This window comes from Hoplias malabaricus, chromosome X2 (genome assembly GCF_029633855.1).
Source record: "Hoplias malabaricus isolate fHopMal1 chromosome X2, fHopMal1.hap1, whole genome shotgun sequence".
In the NCBI taxonomy this organism is placed as follows: domain Eukaryota; kingdom Metazoa; phylum Chordata; class Actinopteri; order Characiformes; family Erythrinidae; genus Hoplias; species Hoplias malabaricus.
The window spans coordinates 24,243,627-24,266,175 of record NC_089819.1 but is presented as its reverse complement, the minus strand read 5'-3'; the positions used below and the strand labels follow the sequence as shown (position 1 = coordinate 24,266,175).

General features: G+C 44.5%; 1 protein-coding gene across 2 annotated transcripts; it reads left to right on the top strand.

The window, feature by feature from the left end:
* Positions 1-1,024: 1,024 nt before the first annotated feature.
* LOC136676498 (E3 ubiquitin-protein ligase DTX3L-like) lies at positions 1,025-14,420 on the top strand. 2 transcript variants are annotated; one of them, XM_066653578.1, is made up of 4 exons: positions 1,025-1,233; positions 10,491-11,510; positions 12,713-12,930; positions 14,147-14,420. In XM_066653578.1, exons 1-4 carry the CDS (start codon positions 1,210-1,212, stop codon positions 14,214-14,216), a joined length of 1,332 nt encoding a protein of 443 aa, XP_066509675.1. In that variant the 5' UTR covers positions 1,025-1,209; the 3' UTR covers positions 14,217-14,420. The 2 variants fall into 2 exon arrangements, with proteins under 2 accessions (XP_066509675.1, XP_066509674.1); XM_066653577.1 differs by lacking the exon at positions 1,025-1,233 and having other exon boundaries at positions 10,310-11,510.
* The last annotated feature ends 8,129 nt before the right edge of the window (positions 14,421-22,549 follow it).

Sequence of the window (22,549 nt, the reverse complement as noted above, 5' to 3'; positions counted from 1 at the left end):
GTTTTGCCCTGAGTATGAGGAGCTGCAGGGTGCTTCCCACACTCCCAGGCAAGTTTTATTGTCATTTCAACCATATACAGTGTGTACAGTACACAGTGAAATGAAACTTCTTTTCGAGGTGCTACACACCAAACTACAAACTGCATCAGTTCAAATGTGCAACAACGCGAGACACAACCTACAATAAACAATAAAGAAATACTAGAAAGTGCTTTTTTTTAACCAGTCACAGCTCACAGTGGGAGTAATGTAAGGGAACCAGAAATATTACACACAGTACATTAATGTAAACATATTGTACTAGTTTAACAGTAGTGTCTTTCAACAGTCCTTTAGTTAGCGTTAGCAGAAGGCTAAGAGGAATTGGTGTTTTGGCCCCTGGGCTCCCCCTACTGTAGTAGAGCTTACTCACTTTTACAGCACTGAGCAGAAATGTATAAGGAGGTGAAGGGGTGGTCTGCAACTCTCTTATAAAAGCTACACAGTGCTATTTCTGCAGTGCGTAACACAATTTGAGAGAGGGATAAAGAGGTAAAATGACGGTAATTACAGTGATAAACACTTGAACTTTAATTTTTTTTAATTCACCGTGTAATTTTGCAACAGTTAATCACACAACAGTAAGCTAAGAAAACGTATTTCACAAAAAAAAAACCGTTAAAAATATTGTGGGTCTGAGCATGCGCAGCTTTCTGAGGCAGAGTGCCGTTGTGTTGAGGCCGTTGCTAAAATAAATAAATGTAATCAGTTTCTATGTGTTTTAAAGTGTACATTTACCGAAATAAAAGAAATGAAGAGTCTTTAACTTTAAACCTGACTGCTGACAAATCACTTGATTAAAGGTTACAGAGGATCGAGGGTTGGTTGCTGTAAACTTTACCCAGAACCTGAGCAAACAAGGTCCAGACTGAAACGCTAAAATGAGCGCCTCCGCGGTTGGAGAGGCGCGTGTAGTCCAGGTTTTACGGCACCTTCTCTTCCTACTTTACACAAAGCGAAACTGAAAGGCGTGTGTGCGGCTCGCTACGAGAGGTCGGGGTTGTTTTTAACGCTGTTTATAAAAGTAACTTAAGTGTCTCGGTGGAGGACTCCTTTGAGGAGAGGTTATTCCTGCCCTGTGCTGGTGGAGTTTACTGGTGGGAGCTGCTGTAGGGCTCAGAGGCTGTTTGTTATTCTTTGTTTGTTTGTGTTAGTTTGCTTGGCAACGCGATGGCGGGATCACATCTACCAGAGGTTAGGCTGCTCATTCATTTATTGATTTACGTTCATAATAAACACAGTGACCAAAGGTTTATGGATACAGAAATATTGAATTTGACTTCCGTAATGTGCTCCCACTGTGAAGTATTATCTCTATAGGAACTATTAAAGAAATACAGACCAATGCCAAGCGTGAGCTAAAGAAGTAAAAAGCACCCAGCACTGGGCTTTGAAGCAGTTGTACTGTGTTCTCTGGGGTGATGCAGCTCCACCCTGTACCTACAGGATCAGGACTAATCCTCTAGCATGGTGATCCGACCTCACTAAACCTCTCATGGCTTAGATCCTGAAAGCCCTTACAGAAATGTGCCAGCATCCTGTCTGAAGCCTTCCCAGAAGAGCAGGAGCTGTTACTGCCGGAAAAACAAAACAGACTCCAAGTTGATCCCCTTATTTCAGAAGATATTTTGGAACAGCAAGTGTCCACAAACTTCTGGACAAGAGTGTTTCCTCTAGACTAGATATAACCAAGTCATCTCTCTCTCTCTCTTTCTCTCTCTAGTGATCTCTCTCTCTCACTCTAGTCATCTCTCTCCCCTCTCGCTCGTCATCTCTCTCTCTCTCTCTCTCTCTCTCTCACTCTAGTCATCTCTCTCTCTCTCACTCTAGTCATCTCTCAGTTCAGTTCAGTTCAGCAGTGCTTTATTGGCATGAATGTAATACAGTACGCTGTTGCTAAAGCATATTACAGAAAATACATAAACATATAGATACAGATACAGTTACTGAAGAATTAATGTTCTTTTTGGACCGTTCCCAAAGTAATTAAAATTTAGAAAATATCAAAAAGTTCCAAAATAGAACCTTCCTCCTCAGGGAGGCGTGCTCGTTCCGGAAGTTTTACAAAGACCAGTCGAGTGAAGTTCAAAGCAAATCAAAGTATTTATTACAATACTGGATCCAGGAGAACTAATACATAAGAAACGCAAAGTGCCCTTTCCACGCAAAGTTCTGACTCTTCGCATCTGACTCCACAGTTTTATACCTGATATGACGTATACCCTACTGGCAAGGCGTTTCTGGCTGATTAACATATATTAATATGCATAATAAGACATGTTAGTACTCATGTTTCTCGCGTGCAGGTTTCCCATGCACCTGTGACCCCAAAACACTCATCATACCCTTTTGACACTGTAGGTTTTGTTTCCCACACTCCTTTTCTGTCACCAAGATTCAGAGGAGTCACTGAGGTGCCCTAAAGTTCAACTCCCCCTTTTGGCTAACACTTGTAATTTATGTGTTTCCTAAGTGCAGATCTGTTCAATGTTAGAGGTCTAAGAATTTAGAAAGGTGCTAATACTGAGTCAACATGCCAGTTAGTGTGCAGATTCTAAACTGTTTAAATGCATGTCTAGATACTGGTTAATCATTCATATGAGTACATATAAGATACAAGATTTCACACAATGTATATGTAATTATACTTTCTAATTTTAACTAATATTCATTTAAGGATACTTATCCACTAATACAAAGTAATAAAATTGTTTTTTTACAACATTACAACAACAGGAAATGATATTTACAGGATTACTGATAATCAAATAAGAAAAGGAAAATAAGAGCATGGAGACAATATAGATGTTTAATAATCTGTAATAATCAGTAATAATCAGTAATACTCAGTAATAATTAGTTACACTGTTGATTGACCGCACTGGTTGTCCCTCAGGTTGTGGCAGTCTGTCACATATTTGGCTGCGTGTGTGATCAGCTCCTCCTTCTCTCCCAGTACACACTGGAGCTTCTCTGTATCAGTGAGGAGCAGGAACTCAGGACAGACTCGACTCGCTCTCTGGTAGAACCTGCTTCTGACGGACTCATACTTGGGGCATTGGGTCAGGAAGTGCAGCTCTGTCTCCACCACCGAGAGCTCACAGTGAGAGCACAGCCTGTCCTCTCTGGGGACCCAGTTCTGTCTGTGACGGCCGGTCTCCACGGCCAGACTGTGCTCACTGAGTGACCTCTCTCTGATGGTTGTGAGGTATTTGGCCAGTGTGTATTCTCTGTTTAGGGCTGAGCAGCTCTGTAGTTTATGTTGTTGTTGTATGGTGTGGGTCCAGTGTGTGAGATAATTGTTTTGTTGTTGGATGATGATGTGCTGGGGTCTGATTTTCTGAGTGAGTGTGTGGTGAGGATGTTTGGACTTGGTGATGTCATTGGGTTGTAGGTCACCGAGGGTCAGGACCAGCTGGCTGAGGGGACTCCTATCAATGTGGAGCTCCTGATTGGACAGGGCTTTGTAGTGCAGTGACTGGGGGTCACTGGATTTTAGATGCCTCCAGAAGTTCAGAGCTCTTTTCTGAATGGCTATGAGGAGGGGGTACTGCCCTAGTTCGGACCTGCAGCCGTTATTGGGGGCCTTTCTCTACACATGCAGGATACTTTTGCAGAATTCCATGTGCAGGGTTTCAATTGGATGTTTGTCCCAGTTTGTAAAACTGCTCTGTGTAAGGGGTCCCCACACCTCACTGCCATACAGAGCGATGGGTTCTATAACCGATCTGAACAGTTTCAGCCAGATTGGAATTGGTATTTCGAAATTAATGGACTTTTTGATGGAAACAGGGCCCTTCTGGCCTTCTCTCTGAGCTCCTTCACAGCCGAGTCGAAACTTCCCGTGGAGCTGAGCCCCAGATACGTGTGTGTTTTAGTGTGTTCAATGTTGGTGTTGTTTATTGTAAAATTGTAGTTCCCCTGATTTTTAGACCTCTTTTGGAATGTCATTATTTTAGTTTTTCTGTGGTTTACTGTCAGAGCCCAGTTTTGACAGTAGTTCTCCAGGACGTTTAAACTTTCCTGGAGTCCTTCTCTGGTCGGTGACAGCAAAACAAGGTCATCTGCGTAGAGGAGGCACTTGATTTTGGTGTCCCCCAAAGAGAGGCCGGGTACTGAGTCACTCTGGTCCAGTTTATCAGCCAGTTCATTGATGTAGATGTTAAAGAGAGTGGGGCTCAGGCTGCAGCCCTGACGCACTCCTCGAGACTGTGGGAAGAACTCTGTCCTGTGAGAGTACATTGATTTAATGACGTCATAGGTTCTCCCCCCAACACCGCTTTCTAAAAGTTTATAGAATAATCCCGAGTGCCAAATGGAGTCAAACGTTTTTTGAAAATCTACAAAACGTGAAGATTTTGCCTTTATTGTGATGTACATGTTTATCTATCAGCGTGTGGAGGGTGAAGATGTGGTCAGAGGTTCTGTGGTGCGGGAGGAAGCCGATCTGAGCTCTGCTGAGGACGTTATGGTCTGTGAGGAAACCCGTGAGTCGAGTGTTGAGGACGCTACAGAAGACCTCCCCCAGGCTGCTGCTCACACAGATCCCTCTGTAATTGTTTGGGTCGTATTTGTCTCCGGATTTGAATATGGGGGATATGAGACCCTCGCTCCAGACGCTGGGGAAGTGGCCTGTGTTTAAAATAAGGTTAAATAGTTTGAGAATGGCCAATTTGAATTTCGAATCTGTGTGTTTTATCATTTCATTCATGATGCCGTCTGTACCACGGGCTTTTCTGGGCTGGAGGCCTCTGAGCTGTTCCTCTAACTCCGACTCTGTGATGGGGAAGTCCAGTGGGTTCTGATAGTCTTTGATCACTGTGTGGAGTGTTTCTAATTTACTGGATATTTGCTGTTGTTGTGTATTTAATAATTGACGACTGTACAATGATTCAAAATGATCTCTCCACACGTCTCCATAAGTAATCGCTAAATCATCCTGATGTTTTCTGTTTAATGACTTCCAGTTGTCCCAGAATGAATTGGAGTTGATTGAATTCTCCAGGTTGTGTATTTGATGTTGTGTGTATTTGTACTTTTTGGTTCTGAGTGTGTGTTTGTATTCTCTCAGTACCTCATAGTATTCAGTGCGTAACTCTTCGTTTAGTGGTTCCCTGTGTTTCTGATTGGATCATTTTCAGACTTTGTTTCTCTTTATCTTGCAGTCGTGATCGAACCATGCGTCTGATTGGATTTTTCTTGGTTTGTTATTCCTGATTGTGAGATTAGAAAGTCGGACTGCATGATCAAAGATATGATTTAAGTTTTCCACAGCCACATCAACACCTTCTTTATGTTGTTGGTAGGTGTTTGACAGATAGGAGTCGAGACGTGTCTGGATTTCCGGGCTGTTTACGGCATGGAGGTATTGGTCAGTGCTGTCCGGAGTCCACCTGAGTGTGTGTTTGAGTCTGTACAGTGTGCTGGGGTGTTTTCTTGTGGTCAGTTCTAATGATTCTGTTCAGATAGAGTGTGATTTGGCTGTGATCTGAGAGGGGTGTTAGTGGCTTGACCGTGAAGGCTCTGAGGAAGGCCGGGTCCAGATCGGTTATAGCATAGTCTACCGTACTGCTGCCGAGAGCCGAGCCGTGGGTGAGCTGACCGTAGGAGTCCCCTCGTAGTCGACCGTTTACGACGCACAAACCCAGGCTTTGACAGAGCTGTAGCAGGCTCTTCCCATGAGAATTTACAGATTTGTCACAGTTTTCTCTGTAGTGGAACGTTGGGAAGTAGACGTTGTTCCCTGTTATAAAGTGGTCACCGTGAGAGCTGATGAAGTCGGGCTGAGCTCCTGTCCTGGCGGTCAGGTCTCCACAGATAACCACATGTCCTTGTTTTTGGAAATGACTGATCTGTTGTTCTAAATTTGGAAAAGTTTCCTCTTCGAAGTAGGGCGATTCTGCTGGGGGGATGTAGATGGCACAGAGAAATATATTTTGGGGGGTTGAGATTAACTGCTTATTAATTTTGATCCAGAGAAGATTTTCCCCTTGTTTTACTTTTTGAATCGATTCTGATTTAAACCAGAGGAGCATCCCCTGAGTCTCTTCCCTGAGAAACTCCCTTTAATTTAGTGGAGGGCAACACTAACTCCCTGTAACCTGGGGGACAACCAGTGGGCTCGTCTCCTTTACTCCATGTCTCCTGCAAAATTAATACATCTATATTTCTTATTTCTTGTACAAAATCAGGGTTTCTGCTCTTTAAACCGAATAAAGAGGAGTTTAAACCTTGGATATTCCATAGAGAGATAATTGAAAACAACTAACTGATAATTAATATTAATTAAAAAGATCAAATTTCCATTTCTGTGTTAATCACTGTACAGAGAGGAAATAATGTACACTGTGTAAGAATTAATGTCCTTTACCTCTCTGGTAACATGCCTCTTACCACGGGCAGTGTCCCATCAGATGTGTGCAGATGTGGCTGAGCATCTGCTGAATGTCTCTCAGCTCAGAGGCGTTGGTGTTTGCTGCTCTGCCGACCGCCTGGGTGTAGCTCAGTGTTCCTGGTCTGATCTGGAGTTGAGGAGCTGGTGTTGGGCCCTGGTTCAGTGGTGCAGTGTGTGTACCTGTGCTAGGTGATGGAGCTGGTGAGGGAGCAGGGTGTTCATGATGGCTCCTCCTCCTCCTGTCTGGAGGTGGTGGATAATGATGGCCATGTTGCTGAGGTCTCAGACCTCCACTCAGGCTGTGTGTATCGAGGTCCTCGTCCAGTGGTGTGTTGGTGTGTAGTGATGTTCCGGGCCAGTGCCACATTTTTTAGTGTCTTTGCAAACACAGGAACTACCTCTTTGAACAGATGGACGTGGTCGAAGAGGCAGGCTGTGTCCAGAGTCGGGTGGTGGGCGAGGTGGGTGTTGGGTCGGAGGGCACACTCTCTGGAGGTCCTGGCGTTGATTTTCTGGATCGTATCCGGGTGGAAATCTTTGCGGGGCAGCAGGGTGGAGATGATGATTTTGGCATTAGGGAAGGTGTTGCAGGCCTTCTCTATAACTGCTCTCAGGGACACAGCCACTCTCTCTTGCTGAGCTCTCAGGTCGTTTGTTCCTGTGTGGATTATTATGTGGGTGGGTGAGCCCAGATTTGCCTCAGAGAGTAGCTCCAATGCTCTTTTTGTAGTTGGACACCGGAGTTTAGTGACTCTATGTTTAGGGAAGAGTTTTTTCTCATCAATAAACTTCCCATTGGAGTCCATGAGCAGTGCAATGTTCAGATGGTGTATAGTCCTCCTCACATTTAATGTGGTGTTCTGGCCGCTGGGTTCCAGATGTGTTTGGAGGCTGGTGGAGGTTGAGGGAAGAGGCTGTTGTGAGTCAGCCGGGGTTAAAAGAGGAGGTGGTTGTAGAGGCTGCTGTGGGCTGGTGGAGGTTGAATCTTGCGGGTGGGTGAACAGGTCCTGGGTGGGTTTCTCTGCTGTTACAGGAGCCTGTTGCTGATTTAGGGAGTGGAGCTGGTCTCTCAGACTCTGTACGATGTCGTCTCTCTGTCTCAGCTCCTCTCTCAGAGCAGTCATCTCCTTTCTGTGGTTGTCCCTGTCCCTCTCCCTGTCCTTCTGTAGTCCTCTCACCTGTGCTTTAAGTTCAGCCAGCTCTTTTCTGTAGGTCTCTCTGTCTTTTGTCAGCTCTTTGTCTGGTTTCTGTTCCAGGACCATCTCCCGAAGGTGCACTAACTCCACCTCCAGGCAAGTGAAGTGCTCCTTCATCACTGTAATGGGTCTTTCTTTCTCTGCAGTCTCCTTAAGTTCATTAAAGGCCTCCTGAAACTCACCGAGGTTCCCCTGAACCATGAGTGTTCCGTTCTTGTAGATGTTGACTGTGATCAACACCGTCTCTGAGTCGTTGGGGTCTTTGATCTTTACCTTCCACCCGTTACAGATGCCCTCCTTCTTCACAGAGGGGTAGTGGGAGGTCAGAGCTTTGTGCCATGAGCTGGGGTGGTCAGAGTAGAAGATGAGGTTGCTGACTTCCCCGGTCTTATAAAGATCTGCAAACAGAGTCTCTGGCTTCTCCTTCAGCAGCTTGTGTTTGAACTGCTTTCGGGCGACGTCACTCTTCACCTCGGGAGGGTATGTGACTGTGTGGAACTGTGCAGGAGCGCAGAGTGAGGCCTCACTGTCTTCAGGACAGCAGGAGAGGAGCAGGGCTTCTTCTGATTGGCTCATTCCGAGAGCTCGTTCAAATGTCACCGACGGAATGTTTATTCTCAATTGTCAACTGACACTTTAGCTTTAGCCCTTAGCTTAGCTTTAGTTTTGTTCTTAAAATCTATTAAATATCAGCAAAACATTAAATGAATAAACTCTTATTTTTCCTCCACTGTGTGTAAAGGAGGTGTCACTCACAGATTAGCTGCTGGTGATGTGGGTGACGCTGGGGGAGATGAGTTTTCCTCTCTTTCCTCTGACCTCAGTTCTGCTGTTAGCTGCTCTGTCTGGGTGTGTTCTCCTTACAGTTACAATCAGAAAACCTCAAATATCTCACAGATTCTGCTGATTTTAGTCTCGTTTTTTGTAATTCTGATCTTAGTGAATCCTTCTGCAGTGTTTCTTGAGACTATTTCAGAATTTCTCTCATTTAAAACCAGAAAACAACACGAAAAAAGTCTGGGAGCTTACACAGACATGACTGTAGTAGAATGTAGTAGAATCTCTCTCTCTAGTCATCTCTCTCTCTCTCTCTCTAGTCATCTCTCTCTCTCTCTCTCTCTCTAGTCGTCTCTCTCTCTCTCTCTAGTCGTCTCTCTCTCTCTCTCTCTAGTCGTCTCTCTCTCTCTCTCTCTAGTCGTCTCTCTCTCTCTCTCTCTAGTCGTCTCTCTCTCTCTCTCTCTAGTCGTCTCTCTCTCTCTCTCTAGTCGTCTCTCTCTCTCTCTCTAGTCGTCTCTCTCTCTCTCTCTCTAGTCGTCTCTCTCTCTCTCTCTCTAGTCGTCTCTCTCTCTCTCTCTCTAGTCGTCTCTCTCTCTCTCTCTCTCTCTCTAGTCGTCTCTCTCTCTCTCTCTCTCTAGTCATCTCTCTCTCTCTCTCTCTCTCTAGTCATCTCTCTCTCTCTCTCTCTCTCTAGTCATCTCTCTCTCTCTCTCTCTCTAGTCGTCTCTCTCTCTCTCTCTAGTCGTCTCTCTCTCTCTCTCTCTAGTCGTCTCTCTCTCTCTCTCTAGTCGTCTCTCTCTCTCTCTCTCTAGTCGTCTCTCTCTCTCTCTCTCTAGTCGTCTCTCTCTCTCTCTCTAGTCGTCTCTCTCTCTCTCTCTAGTCGTCTCTCTCTCTCTCTCTCTAGTCGTCTCTCTCTCTCTCTCTCTAGTCGTCTCTCTCTCTCTCTCTCTAGTCGTCTCTCTCTCTCTCTCTCTAGTCATCTCTCTCTCTCTCTCTCTCTAGTCGTCTCTCTCTCTCTCTCTAGTCGTCTCTCTCTCTCTCTCTAGTCGTCTCTCTCTCTCTCTCTAGTCGTCTCTCTCTCTCTCTCTCTAGTCGTCTCTCTCTCTCTCTCTAGTCGTCTCTCTCTCTCTCTCTAGTCGTCTCTCTCTCTCTCTCTCTAGTCATCTCTCTCTCTCTCTCTAGTCGTCTCTCTCTCTCTCTCTCTAGTCGTCTCTCTCTCTCTCTCTAGTCGTCTCTCTCTCTCTCTCTCTAGTCGTCTCTCTCTCTCTCTCTCTAGTCGTCTCTCTCTCTCTCTCTCTCTAGTCGTCTCTCTCTCTCTCTCTCTAGTCGTCTCTCTCTCTCTCTCTCTAGTCATCTCTCTCTCTCTCTCTCTAGTCGTCTCTCTCTCTCTCTCTCTAGTCATCTCTCTCTCTCTCTCTAGTCGTCTCTCTCTCTCTCTCTAGTCGTCTCTCTCTCTCTCTCTCTAGTCATCTCTCTCTCTCTCTCTAGTCGTCTCTCTCTCTCTCTCTCTAGTCGTCTCTCTCTCTCTCTCTCTAGTCATCTCTCTCTCTCTAGTCATCTCTCTATCTCTCTCTAGTCATCTCTCTATCTCTCTCTAGTCGTCTCTCTCTCTCTCTCTAGTCATCTCTCTCTCTCTCTCTAGTCGTCTCTCTCTCTCTAGTCGTCTCTCTCTCTCTCTAGTCGTCTCTCTCTCTCTAGTCATCTCTCTCTCTCTCTCTTTCTTTAGTCATCTCTCTCTCTCTCTCTTTCTTTAGTCATCTCTCTCTCTCTCTAGTCGTCTCTCTCTCTCTCTCTCTAGTCGTCTCTCTCTCTCTCTAGTCGTCTCTCTCTCTCTCTAGTCATCTCTCTCTCTCTCTCTCTCTCTCTAGTCATCTCTAGGAGGTCATCTGTAGGGGGAGTGTTCCTTTAACTCTACACAAGCTGAAAGTCCCTGTGAAGAGAATGTGCTAATTATTAACAGTGATACTTCTTTCAATATTTCTGTACGTCATCCGTGAATCTGACCTTGGTTCATTTTTACACAGGGCTCACGGCCACTGTGGATGATGTTGCCCATTTCCAACTTAACTTCTCTCTCATTTCAGATCTTCTCTGATGTGACGCTTAATATTGATCCGCAAACTTTTGTGGAGCCGGAGAAAATGAGAAAAGAGCTGAAAAAGATGGGCGTAAGTGAGCACCAAGCCAGAGACTCCACTGTAGTGGTCAAAGGATCTTTTAAAATGGTTGAGGACGTTTACACAAACTTGTCACGGTTGGAGAGGAGGAAGTCTAAAAGTGGAGGACACAAGGAGAGAATCCATGAGAATCACCGCATCTCCCCAAGGTTACTGTCAGCTCCCGGGTCACCAGTAACTCCAGTGGAACCTGTGGAGATCGATGCTGCTGTGATGCACTTCATTGAAGAGAAACACTCTGCAGAGCTGCAGAAAATACGACAGACCGGGGTTGGTATGAAGCTGTGTGGAAAATACATGACATTTCCTGCAGGCCACACCAACCAGGAGGAGGTCCAGGCTCAGTTCGCCAGAGAGCGCTTTATTACGCTCTACCAGAAGATCGCCACGAGTCTGCGAAGCCAGGACTATCCCTTAACCTCCCGCCAAAAGCAGACGGTGTCCACACACTGCCCAGAGCTGCTGCTAAAGGACGAAGGTAAACGTGCAGTAACACTGACCGGGAGCTACCTTCATCTCCAAAGGTTCGAGCGATTATTTTACAGACCTTCTAAACGATCTTCTCAAAAACAGAACAGTCACATGGACGACGTCCCGGCCGCAGTGTCCAGCCCGGCCTCGTCTCCCCCATCGCGAACTCAGCCGAAGGACAAAGAGGAGATCTGCTGTATTTGTTTGGAAACGCTGGTGAAGTCCAAGAGTAAGACCCTGGAGAAATGTAAGCACTCCTTCTGCAGAGACTGTCTAAAGAGGGCGTTCGAAGTTAAACCCGTGTGTCCCACGTGTGGAGTGTTATATGGCGCTGTGACCGGGACACAACCTGAAGGTGGAACGATGTCGACCGCCAGGGAATCGTTGGGTTTGCCGGGGTATGAGCGCTACGGGACGATCGTTATTCGTTATTACATTCCGAGCGGGACACAGAAGGTGAGAATGCTGTGGTAATACAAAATCCTTTTTAAATTTCAATGGAAGGCAGTGTAAAAAGATTTAATGCCAAGTACATTTTGGAGCATTTATTTTGGTCTGAAATGTTCACACTGTAGTAAACTAAATAGCCACAAAAATGAAGATACATGTTTTTCTTTGGACAGCGACTGTAGCCCCCTGCTATAGTTAGTTAAGTAACTCAGCTGCTGAGAGCTTTACACTGTGGACACACACTATTCAGTTTTATAATATCCATGGAAAAGCATGAGATGAAAGTTGCACATAAGCCTAACAACTCAACAAAAAAATATTTTTCAGAAATTTTGAAAAAGACAGTAGGGCAGCACGGTGGTGCAGCAGGTTAGTGTCACAGTCACACAGCTCCAGGGACCTGGAGGTTGTGGGTTCGAGCCCCGCTCCAGGTGACTGTCTGTGAGGAGTGTGGTGTGTTCTCCCCGTGTCTGCGTGGGTTTCCTCCGGGTGCTCCGGTTTCCTCCCACGGTCCAAAAACACACATTGGTAGGTGGATTGGCGACTCAAAAGTGTCCGTAGGTGTGAGTGTGTGAGTGAATGTGTGTGTGTTGCCCTGTGAAGGACTGGCGCCCCCTCCAGGGTGTATTCCTGCCTTGCGCCCAATGATTCCAGGTAGGCTCTGGACCCACCGTGACCCTGAAATGGATAAGGGTTACAGACAATGAATGAACTAATTAACTTATGAGGTCCGAAAACAATGTCCATCTCGGGCTAAATTTGCACCAGATAAGACCGAGAAGGGGAAGGTCACCAAGAACAATGCAGTGAATCACCAAGCCCCCAGCTTTATGGAACAGCATTTTCTGGAGTAATGGTGCACCATCCAATACCTTTGGGTTTAAATTGGATTGGCTTTGGTGTTGCAGAGCTACTAATCTGTCACCAGCATCAGTACTTGACCTTACTAATGGTCTTGTGGTTGAATGCCATCAGATCCTCACAGCAAGGTTCCAACATCTCCAGCCTAAAAGTAAAAACAAAAACAAATAATTAGTGGTCTTTTATTGCAACAGTGACCCCCACAGTTTGTATTTAATTCTACTACATTTGATTCAGCTCATGAAATGGAGGATCAACATCCTAGAAAGGACCCTACAACGCCTCCAGATTCGTGTAGCCCGTAGATTCAGGTTTTTCAGGAATGTCGTTCCATTTTCCTTGTGCAGGAGGAGCACCCGAGTCCCGGCCAGCCGTATCAGGGGGCGTCTCGCGTGGCTTACCTTCCAGACTCCACCGAGGGGAACAAAGTTCTTAAACTCCTCACACAAGCCTTTGATCAAAGGCTGATCTTCACCATCGGGAGCTCGTCCACCACCGGCCGGAGCAACGTGGTCACCTGGAACGACATCCATCACAAAACATCTCGAAGTGGAGGACCTACTGCGTAAGTGTTTAATGAGAGAGTCACTGTGCTGCTGTCAGAGGTGGGGACAGTAAACTAATCACTGTGCTTCTCTCTCTGGAAATATCTAAATCTGTTCATCTGTTATAAAGGAGGAGACAAGTCACCGCTTAAATAATAAACAGGAAAATGTGTAATGCTCAGCAGGGGCTGTGTCCTAAATGCATTGCTGCCCACGCTGCCCCAAGTCCGTGCCTTAAAAGGCAGTATATCAACATGTACCTCTAACCAAATCACATCACGTACTTGCCATGATAACAACAAGCTAACGTTCAATAGACAGAATGATCGCTGCTTTGGGAAGTAACAGAGCAAAAGATACAAAATAACTCGACTATTTTTGGTCAGAATTAACATAAATCTAACTTTAGACTGTGCTGCTGGCGGTGATGACACACAGGTTTGTAGGAAGCATAAGGCAGTGAAGGACACATCTACCCTGCCTTCAATCATCTGACAAACAGCATTGTATACAAACACTCAAGACATGACTCAGCACCTTCTTCCCTCAGTACACAGGCTTTAATTAGGAAGTATTAATGCGCTAGGTTTATGATCGCTAACATCAACAAGCCCATCTTTAACCCAAACTCACCAGAGCTTCTGGATACGATATTATCCCCAGGAACAGAACAAACCCATCACATGCTTCTGCAGTGTTTTTACTGATGGAGCTCATAACGAAAAGTTCTTCACTCACCGTTTTTTTTTAGGTTATTTTTTGTTGGATAAACCAACAATTTAACAACAGTCACCATAAAACGATAAAAGAGTACAGGAGGTCCTCGGGTTACGTCAGTCCCGAGTTACGATGGCTACGACACATCTCCCATTTACCGTATAAAGCCTTGTTTGGACTTAAGTGGTTTTGCGTTGCAAACGTCGTAACGTGAACTTCGTGTTTGGTGTGCGTGGCGCGGCGGAAGAATACACGGTTACGCGGCTCGGGACCGAGGAGGATAGGTGTTAGGAAAGGATCAGTGCTTACAGTATGTTATTTACGTACAGTACGTATGTATGTTCCGACTTACACCGAAAATCGGTTTATGACGCGACGTAGGAACGGATCAACGTCGTAAGTCGAAGACCCCCTGTATATTATAATTAATTATATATTAATTATTTCTACACCTAACATTACACGTGTTGTTTACATCACTGTCGTTTTTAACAGTGGGTCTTTCTTTATCTTCCTTAGCTACGGTTACCCTGATTCGGACTATCTCAAACGGGTGCAACAGGAGCTGAAGGACAAAGGGATCTACTGACCATCCACAGACCAGTATCTTCTCCAGACTGTAACTGATAGTAACACTCCCAGAAACACTTGTGGGGCTGTTGCCTTGAGTTCTTTTCTTTTATTGTATCATTTTAAGTTGTTTTAATAATTTTTATCATGTTTTCTTTTACTCTTTTTATGTATTTCCTTTTATTGCACTACTTTGTTTTAATAGAAATTTATGATTTTTATACTTGCTTTTAATTTAACTGTTTTGTTCTGTAAAGCACTTTGAACTGCTCTGGTAGGAAAGGTACTCTATAAATAAACGTGTGTTGCCTTGAGAAAGCCTTGTGCAACCATTGCAAGAAATGCAGAATGTCACATAGATCATTCAGTGATGGCACCCAAGCTCTGGAACTCTTTACCACAAAGTCTTTGTCTCTGCCCCTCATTTTCTGCCTTTAAATCCCAGCTAAAGACCTACCTCCCTGTGTCTGCGTGGGTTTCCTCCGGGTGCATCGGTTTCCTCCCACAGTCCAAAAACACACGTTGGTAGGTGGATTGGCAACTCAAAAGTGTCTGTAGGTGTGTGTGTGAGTGAATGTGTGAGTGTGTGTTGCCCTGTGAAGGATTGGCGCCCCCTCCAGGGTCTATTCCCGCCTTGCGCCCAATGATTCCAGGTAGGCTCTGGAACCACCGCGACACTGAACAGGATAAGGGTTACAGACAATGAATGAATGAATGAATATTATTACATAAAGAGCAGGATTTTAAAATAAGTGAAAATATTTGAGGTAAAACTGATGCAAATTCAGTTTGTTGATCCATGGACACTATAAAACAGAGCAGTTAAGGACGCAGCACCTGACTGAAACATGATCTGAGGATGAGTGTGTGATGATTCTAGTGTAGGACTCCTAATTGAAGACACACTGCTCTGAAAAAAAGGTGAGTTCAGAGCCTGGTGCCGTAAGGTAACATAGATGGCGCTAGTGAGCACCCACTGATTTGCAAATTGTGTGTCACTGTCACAGCTCCAGGGCTCTAAGGTTCTGGATCTATCCTCACATCAGGCCACTGTCAGTGTGTTGTCCCTGTGTCTGTGTGGGTTTCCTCCACGTGATACAGTTCCCTCCCACAGTCCAAAAGCGCATGTTGGTGGGTGGAACTATATTCTATGAAGGACTGTCCTCGTGACCACACATATTGCACCCAATGATTCCAGGTAGGCTCTGGACCCACCATGACCCTAAACAGAGTGAAGTGGTTACAGAAATTAATGAACAAATTATTGAAGAGAGGTGCCCTACAGTCTTCACTGGGAGGCACAAATGTGAACATTACTTCATTCATTGTCTGTAACCCTTATCCAGTTCTGAATCACAGTGGGTCCGGAGCCTACCTGGAATCATTGGACACAAGGCAGGAACACACCCTGGAGGGGGCGCCAGTCCTTCACAGAGTGACACACACTCACACACACACACCTACGGACACTTTTGAGTCACCAATCCATCTAGTGTTTTTGGAGCGTGGGAGGAAACCAGAGCACCCGGAGGAAACCCACGCACACACAGAGAGAACACACCACACTCCTCACAGACAGTCACAGAAAACAGGTCCACTGTCAACAGGCCAATGCAGAGGGGCTTTAACCCCTTGGACACTGGGCATGGAAAAGAGGAGAAAAGGTGTGGATGGGGGGAAAGGATACAGAAAATATTTTTAACCCTTCAGTGTCACTGCTGCATTGAGAACAGTCCTGACGACAGCGTCCTGTGTCACTGATGAAGGACTAGAGGACGAGCGACACACACTGTGCAGCGACAGATGAGCTACTGTCTCTGACTCTACATCTACAAGGTGGACCAACGAGGGAGGAGTGTCTCACAGAGTGAACAGAGGGTGGACACAGGGTTTAAAAACTCCAGCAGCACTGCTGTGTCTGATCCACTCTACACCAGCACAACACACACTAACACACCACCACCACGTCAGTGTCACTGCAGCGCTGAGAATGATCCACCACCACATCACACCTGCTCTGTGGGGGTCCTGAGGTGAAAGGGGGTAAACAAGGTATGCAGAGCAACAGATGGACTACAGTCTGTAATTGTGCAACAACAAAGTCGCTGATAAGGACTGTCAGGACTTCAACTTCTTCTGCTGTTGTTTTGCCGTTGCTCCACATGGGGGCAGTAGAGCTCTTCAGGAACAACGACGTTGCCTTTTAAAAGAAATTGTAGACCACTAGATGGCAGCGTGTCCCAGCTCTGAAACCGAGCGCTGCTGATGAAATATTCCTCCTGTACTTAGTCTTATAATTATGTTAGCGCCAGAGTTTCGTTTCAGCAACACGCGCAAATTCAAGCCTAATCGATTTCCCCCTTTCACAACACCTGCTCTTAAAGTTTCAGTTCCGAGGCGCTGGAGGAGACCAGCTTTCTCCCAGCCTCCAGAACCACAGCAGCTCATCATCTAAAACCCAGCAGAACCGAGCCCAACCGTGCCTCTGTCTCTGGGCTCGGGTCCGGTCCGTTTTGTAGCTGGTTTATGGGATCGTACCGGGCTGGGCTTGTTTCTGGGAGCTCTGGACTGAAGAGGACTCTCCACTGACACATGGCTCTCGGACACGCGTACAATCGACCACCTGCGAGTGGAGCGGAACGGAGCCAAGGATCCAGAGCAGGGCTCGGTCCACGGTCAGTACCGACTCGGCTCTTTTATTGATATACGCTCTTATTTTATTTATCCCTCTTCTGTTTATATTCTCTGAGATTTAGGGCTTTATTATACATTGGTATAATAATAAAGAAACAAATAACTGTAAAACAATAACTGTTTACACACATTATATAATAACGTTTTAAATACGTAACACATATATACAGTCCATTTAACTTTACACTGGACCTGCGTCCATTTCCCCACAGCCCTTATTTATGGCGTAATATCGCAACTCTACAATAAATAAATAAACAAACAAATAAATACAGACTGTGCGTTTTCTGATTACAGGGTTACTTTTGAGGCGTTGTACAAAAATCCAAAAAATTGTTCGCCTAAAATTATTGTTATTATTATTATTATTATTATTATGATCAGTAACAGTGGCGGTAGTAATAACAGCATTAGTGTTAGTTCAGTGACAGTGTGTTGGATGTTTGTGTTGAACACACTTTAAAACTAAACCCACGCTGAAAGTAAAAATGAACTTTGCGCGTCGCTAATTTTATAAAATTCTTTTTTTTTTTTTTTTTTTGAAGAGCGCTTCACTCACTGCCCCTCGCTCAGACTGATATTATTATTAATGCTGTAATCATAATAACAACCTTACATTAATAATAACATTCATTAGAAAAGTCATAACAACAACACGTGCTTTTACATCTGTGAAATTAATATTATTACTATTTAACTCTAACAATAACACAGGTAGGCGTTTTTATAAAACATATTAACATCACTATTATTATTATTATTATTATTATTATTATTATTAATGATTAATAATAATCCTAGTATCTGTATTTAATGATTAACTTTATTTGATAAACACCAACAATAATGACAAAAGCATTCAAATGATAGCATTAATGAGTTTTCTATAATTAATACTACACCTAATAATAATAATAATAATAAACATATTTATTGCTGTTATTTATATATTATTATTATTATTTACATATTAAACATAGCCTTATATTATAATATTGTACAAAACATATTGTATTCCAGTTAATGCTGTGACTTCAAAGTGTAAACACACTTTAAATTATTATTATTTATTATAATTATTATTATTATTGTCTGAGTAGCTCTTTGAAGTCGTCCTCTGAAGCCAAAGAAACAGAGAGAACCTAAAGACTCTGAGAACCATTATTTAGATTCCCTTTGACATATTGGCAGATTTATGTACTACCTCCATAACACACACACACACACACACACACACACACACACACACACACACACATTTTCCAGGCCAGTGAAAGCAGTATTACTGCAGATTTCCAGATCTGGACATCTGTCCACCGCAGCCAATGGCAGGTACATTAGTGAATATTGAATGGAGGGAGAGATTAAAGCTGGAATCATAAGCTGATCACTGCTGGATAAAAAAATAAAAAAACAACAACAACAACAACAAAAAAAGACCACCAGGAACACTAGCAGCAGGCCCGGGGCTCGCGGCTGTCCTCGGCCTCAGAGAGCACACCTTAAAACCCGCCTCACTGCAAAGCGATGTGTTAATTAACACACACACACACACACCTGTGTTGCTCATTATAACCCAGCATTTATCAGACTGTGTGTGTGATGCATCACTGGACACAGAGGAGGTGAAGTACAGGACACGTGCTGCTGTGTTCAGTGAAGGACAGTGTGATTTTAAACACCTCTCCTTTAAGAGTGGCACTTTCACCTGTTCTCCGTGCTGTCCCTGTGCACCCAAGTCAGGTCACATGACTTTTTTTTTTTTCGTTGGTTTTATGAGTGAAAATAAATACTTCAACAGAGAACTAGGTTCAGTGCATTATTTCTGTTCATCTGTTTAACAACAACAACAACAAAAAAAACCCTGAATAACGTGAGGAAATAAAGAGTAAAATATAATAAATATATGGTTTTTAAAGATATATTTCACATGATTATTATTCTGTTTTGTGTAATTCAACATACAGTGCAGCTGTGCTTCCAGATGTTTTCTCTGTCGATGATGTGTGTGTTGTTTGTAGGAGTGACGGAACGTTGTGTGCCCAAACTTTTAAAATTGTGTGGTAAAATGGAAAATCACCAGAAGAAGTGACCCCTTTTTCCTCCAAAAGGTGCTCAAAGCTTTGCATACGAACGCATGAATTCACTCAGACCGAGGGATGACTCGGATTCCTAATGTATTTAGCGTCGGATTCCTAAAGCGACAGTGATATCGTGGGCTAGAGGCTTTATTCAAAGGCAGAGTAAGTTGGGCTTAGGTTGTTTATAATGCCTGCGAATATAAACAAATCACCCCCCGAACAAAAGCAGGGGCTGTGGCAGACGCTGGAGCAGCTCTAAGCCAAGCTTAAGGCACAGAAGAAAAAAGGGGTGTCACTGGAGCGAATGGTGGAGCTCCATCACTGAACCAAATATTGGTGTCAGACAATAGAGTGTATAAGAGGGATAGACAGCAGCCAGCGAAGAGCCGCGGCTAATCTGATCTAAATAGGGACCGGGCTGAGAGGAGTGCGGGGAGGAGGGGTCGTTATGTTGTTGTTATGCCTTGTTTGGCTTTTGTTTTCCAAAATATCTTTCTATTGTGGTGAAAAAAATGAACAGAAAATGCTGCAGACAAAGAAGCTATTATAAATATTTATGGATTTTTGGCTTTGATGGAGCGCTGCGTCTGGGCTGTTGTTTTAAGGACCTTGTTTCCTGCCAAACTTCAGGGTCAGTTCCAGGGTCTGATCAATGATCACAAACATAGTTATGTTCAACTAGGGCCTCCTTGTCCAACGTTTCCTTTGAAATCGAGGGTGGCCAGTTTCCTGAAGCTTTACACTGGAGGTTAGAACATTGCTGTATAATTTTGGTGGCATCCCAGAGAGCATAAGTGAGGTCAGGTGGTGATGTTGCGTGATTGGTTCTGGATCACAAACACTACTCCAGCTTTCCCCAAAGGTGTTGGATAGACCCGTATCACCCCAGTGAATGTGGTTCTACTCCTCCACAGGCATCCCATCCAGCCCGTTTAATATTGAGCATGGTGAGCTACAGTCATGTGCGGGCGCTCTAGGCCACTCCCACTGGGTTTCGTGGCTTTCTGTGGAGTTTACACCAGCTGCTATTGAGACACAGGACAACAGTGTCCAACAGGTGAACCTTATTGGAGATGAATACAAGTGGATCTCCAAACCTTTGTCCACACAGTGTACTGCTAATAGGCAATGGATTATTGGCTTGTGCTGGTACCTCGTCTTATTTCATGTCCTAACCATGGCCAGTTTTTCCACAAAAAAATAACCTACGCAATATTTATGACTCGTCACTGTCATCATCAACACTGCTACTGTACATCACACTTCTCCCGTGATTAACGTTGGCTTACATCATACACTGTCTACACCAATCGGCCACAAGATTAAAACCGCTGGCAGGATGACAACCAGCGAACTAACTGGAACCAACTAACTAACTAACGTCAGGGTCATGGGTGCCTGAGGCCATCGGGTCTGACACCAGTGCAGCACGTGTTAATGCTGGCTCTGACAGAAAGAGGTCAGAACACGCAGTGTTCTGCGGCTTGCTGTGCATTGAGCTGTGCAGACGCAGGCCGGTCAGTATTCCTGAACCCTTCTGAGAACTTGTGGAGTGGAATCCATGTACTGATAAGTCAGAGCAAGTACTCAGGCAAGTGCTTTCAATGTTACGGCTGATCGGTATATACAGGAGGTGTAGGGAATATTCATTCATTCATTTATTCATTGTCTGTAACCCTTATCCAGTTCAGGGTCGCGGTGGGTCCAGAGCCTACCTGGAATCATTGGGCACACTCACACACACACACACACACCTACAGACAGTTTTGAGTCACCAATCCACCTACCAACGTGTGTTTTTGGACGGTGGAAGGAAACCAGAGCACCTGGAGGAAACCCACGCAGACACAGGGAGAACACACCACACTCCTCACAGACAGCCACCCAGAACAGGACACGAACCCACAACCTCCAGGACCCTGCAGCTGTGTAACTGCGACACTAACCTGCTGCACCACCGTGCCGCCCTGTAGGGAATATAATAAAGTATTTCATATTATGTCAAGCCTAGCTTTCCTGCACAAACCATGGATATTATCAGTGCTTATGTTGCGTTCAGCGGCTCACAATTAGGAATATTTGGAATCTGACACGGAGCAGACAAAGAGGACCAACAGGAATGATCCAACATGACCCAAGGAGCCGGGTCTGGTTCCATTAAGTCTTATTAAAAGTTGGAAAAGTATTGTCCTTCTACTGTAAAGCTAAGATTGTGGTGACCTTTTCCTGACTGTGACAGTAGTGTGTTGTGAAACTGCCCACTTCTAACATGTAATGCCCAGCTTCTTTAGATGTGCCATATGTTTACGTTCTTTATTAGATCACACGGCACGAGATCTGCTGGACATTTTTAAGCCGGTGAAGGTTACAACTGTTCAGAGCACTTTAAAAGCTGCTTTACAAAGCACTATCAGCAAAACAAGACCAAGCACTGTTGTTTCTACAACCTTGGATCAAGCTCGTTCTCTGAGAGCTAACAGTAAACAAATGGAGCGAGGGTCTGTGGTCAGCTATCAAGAGGATTACCGACGATTTCAGGCAAATCCAGCTTTATGATTGTTACCTTGAGCCTAAGCCTAGATTGAGACGTTGCTTTCCGACAGAAGAAATGTGACAGGGAAGGAATCTCATCATTTCACCTGTCAGGGCTTAACTTTCTCTGTCAGGAGCTGTGCATTGCCGAGCGTTCTGCTGAATAAAGCCTATATAATTTGGCCCTCAATTCGAGACGCCGTGTTCCTCTCTCATTTCGCTACTTTAAACACACAACAAAAGCAACACGTTTATGCGCCGACTTAAGTATCTGCCTGTGACAGTCGCCTCATTGCTTTACTCCGATGTAGGGAACAAAAGATGAGGCGAGGGCCCGTGGGTCTGAATACTCAAAGCCATGCCTGGAGAGAGACTGTGGGAAGGTTCTGCTCTTTACACTCAGAGCCATGATCACTGTCACTGCAGAACGTGGACAGCTGGCTTCTGTGAACTTCTCCTGGACGTCGTTTTGTTTTCATATTTTTGTCATAATACACGTGACCTCTTAAAGAGGTTGAATAGAGGTCTATAACAAACTGATATTTGTGATTTACTGCATGATGCAAGTGTTTACAAATGTCCGGGGATGTAAACGGAGTCTTAAAAAAAAGGCTTTTTGGACTTGGCCCAACGTTTTGAGAGACAGACAGAAGTAGTGAAGCCAGATCACTGTGGGATCTCTTAAACTCAGCAGTTGAGAAAGATCTCCAAAATGCTCTCAGATTAAAGGAATCCCCACTCAGAGTAATACAATCATTCTGTTTTTAAAATAGATCATTTTGATAAATACATATCATTGCTGTTGGAACCAAACTATGTTCATTTTCTGTAACGACTTCATCCTGTACAGAGCTGTGGTGAGGATCTGGCGCCAACACAGAACCCCTCCATTTTTGTACGTTTTCAAAATAACAGTTGTGCTTTCTGTGTTTAGCGTTCATGAACGGAACTAGAAATTAATCAGAAATTCCGGATCAGGGTCTCAGTGTCAGGAGACAACTCAGAATCATTGGACACAATGCATGAGCGCACCTTAAGCAGAGCA

Coding starts and splice junctions, on each gene's coding strand:
- LOC136676498 (XM_066653577.1), top strand. CDS start 10,449: ATGATGTTGCCCATTTCCAACTTAACTTCTCTCTCATTTCAGATCTTC. Junction 11,511..12,712: donor TTCCGAGCGGGACACAGAAG/GTGAGAATGCTG, acceptor TTCCTTGTGCAG/GAGGAGCACCCGAGTCCCGG. Junction 12,931..14,146: donor CGAAGTGGAGGACCTACTGC/GTAAGTGTTTAA, acceptor TATCTTCCTTAG/CTACGGTTACCCTGATTCGG.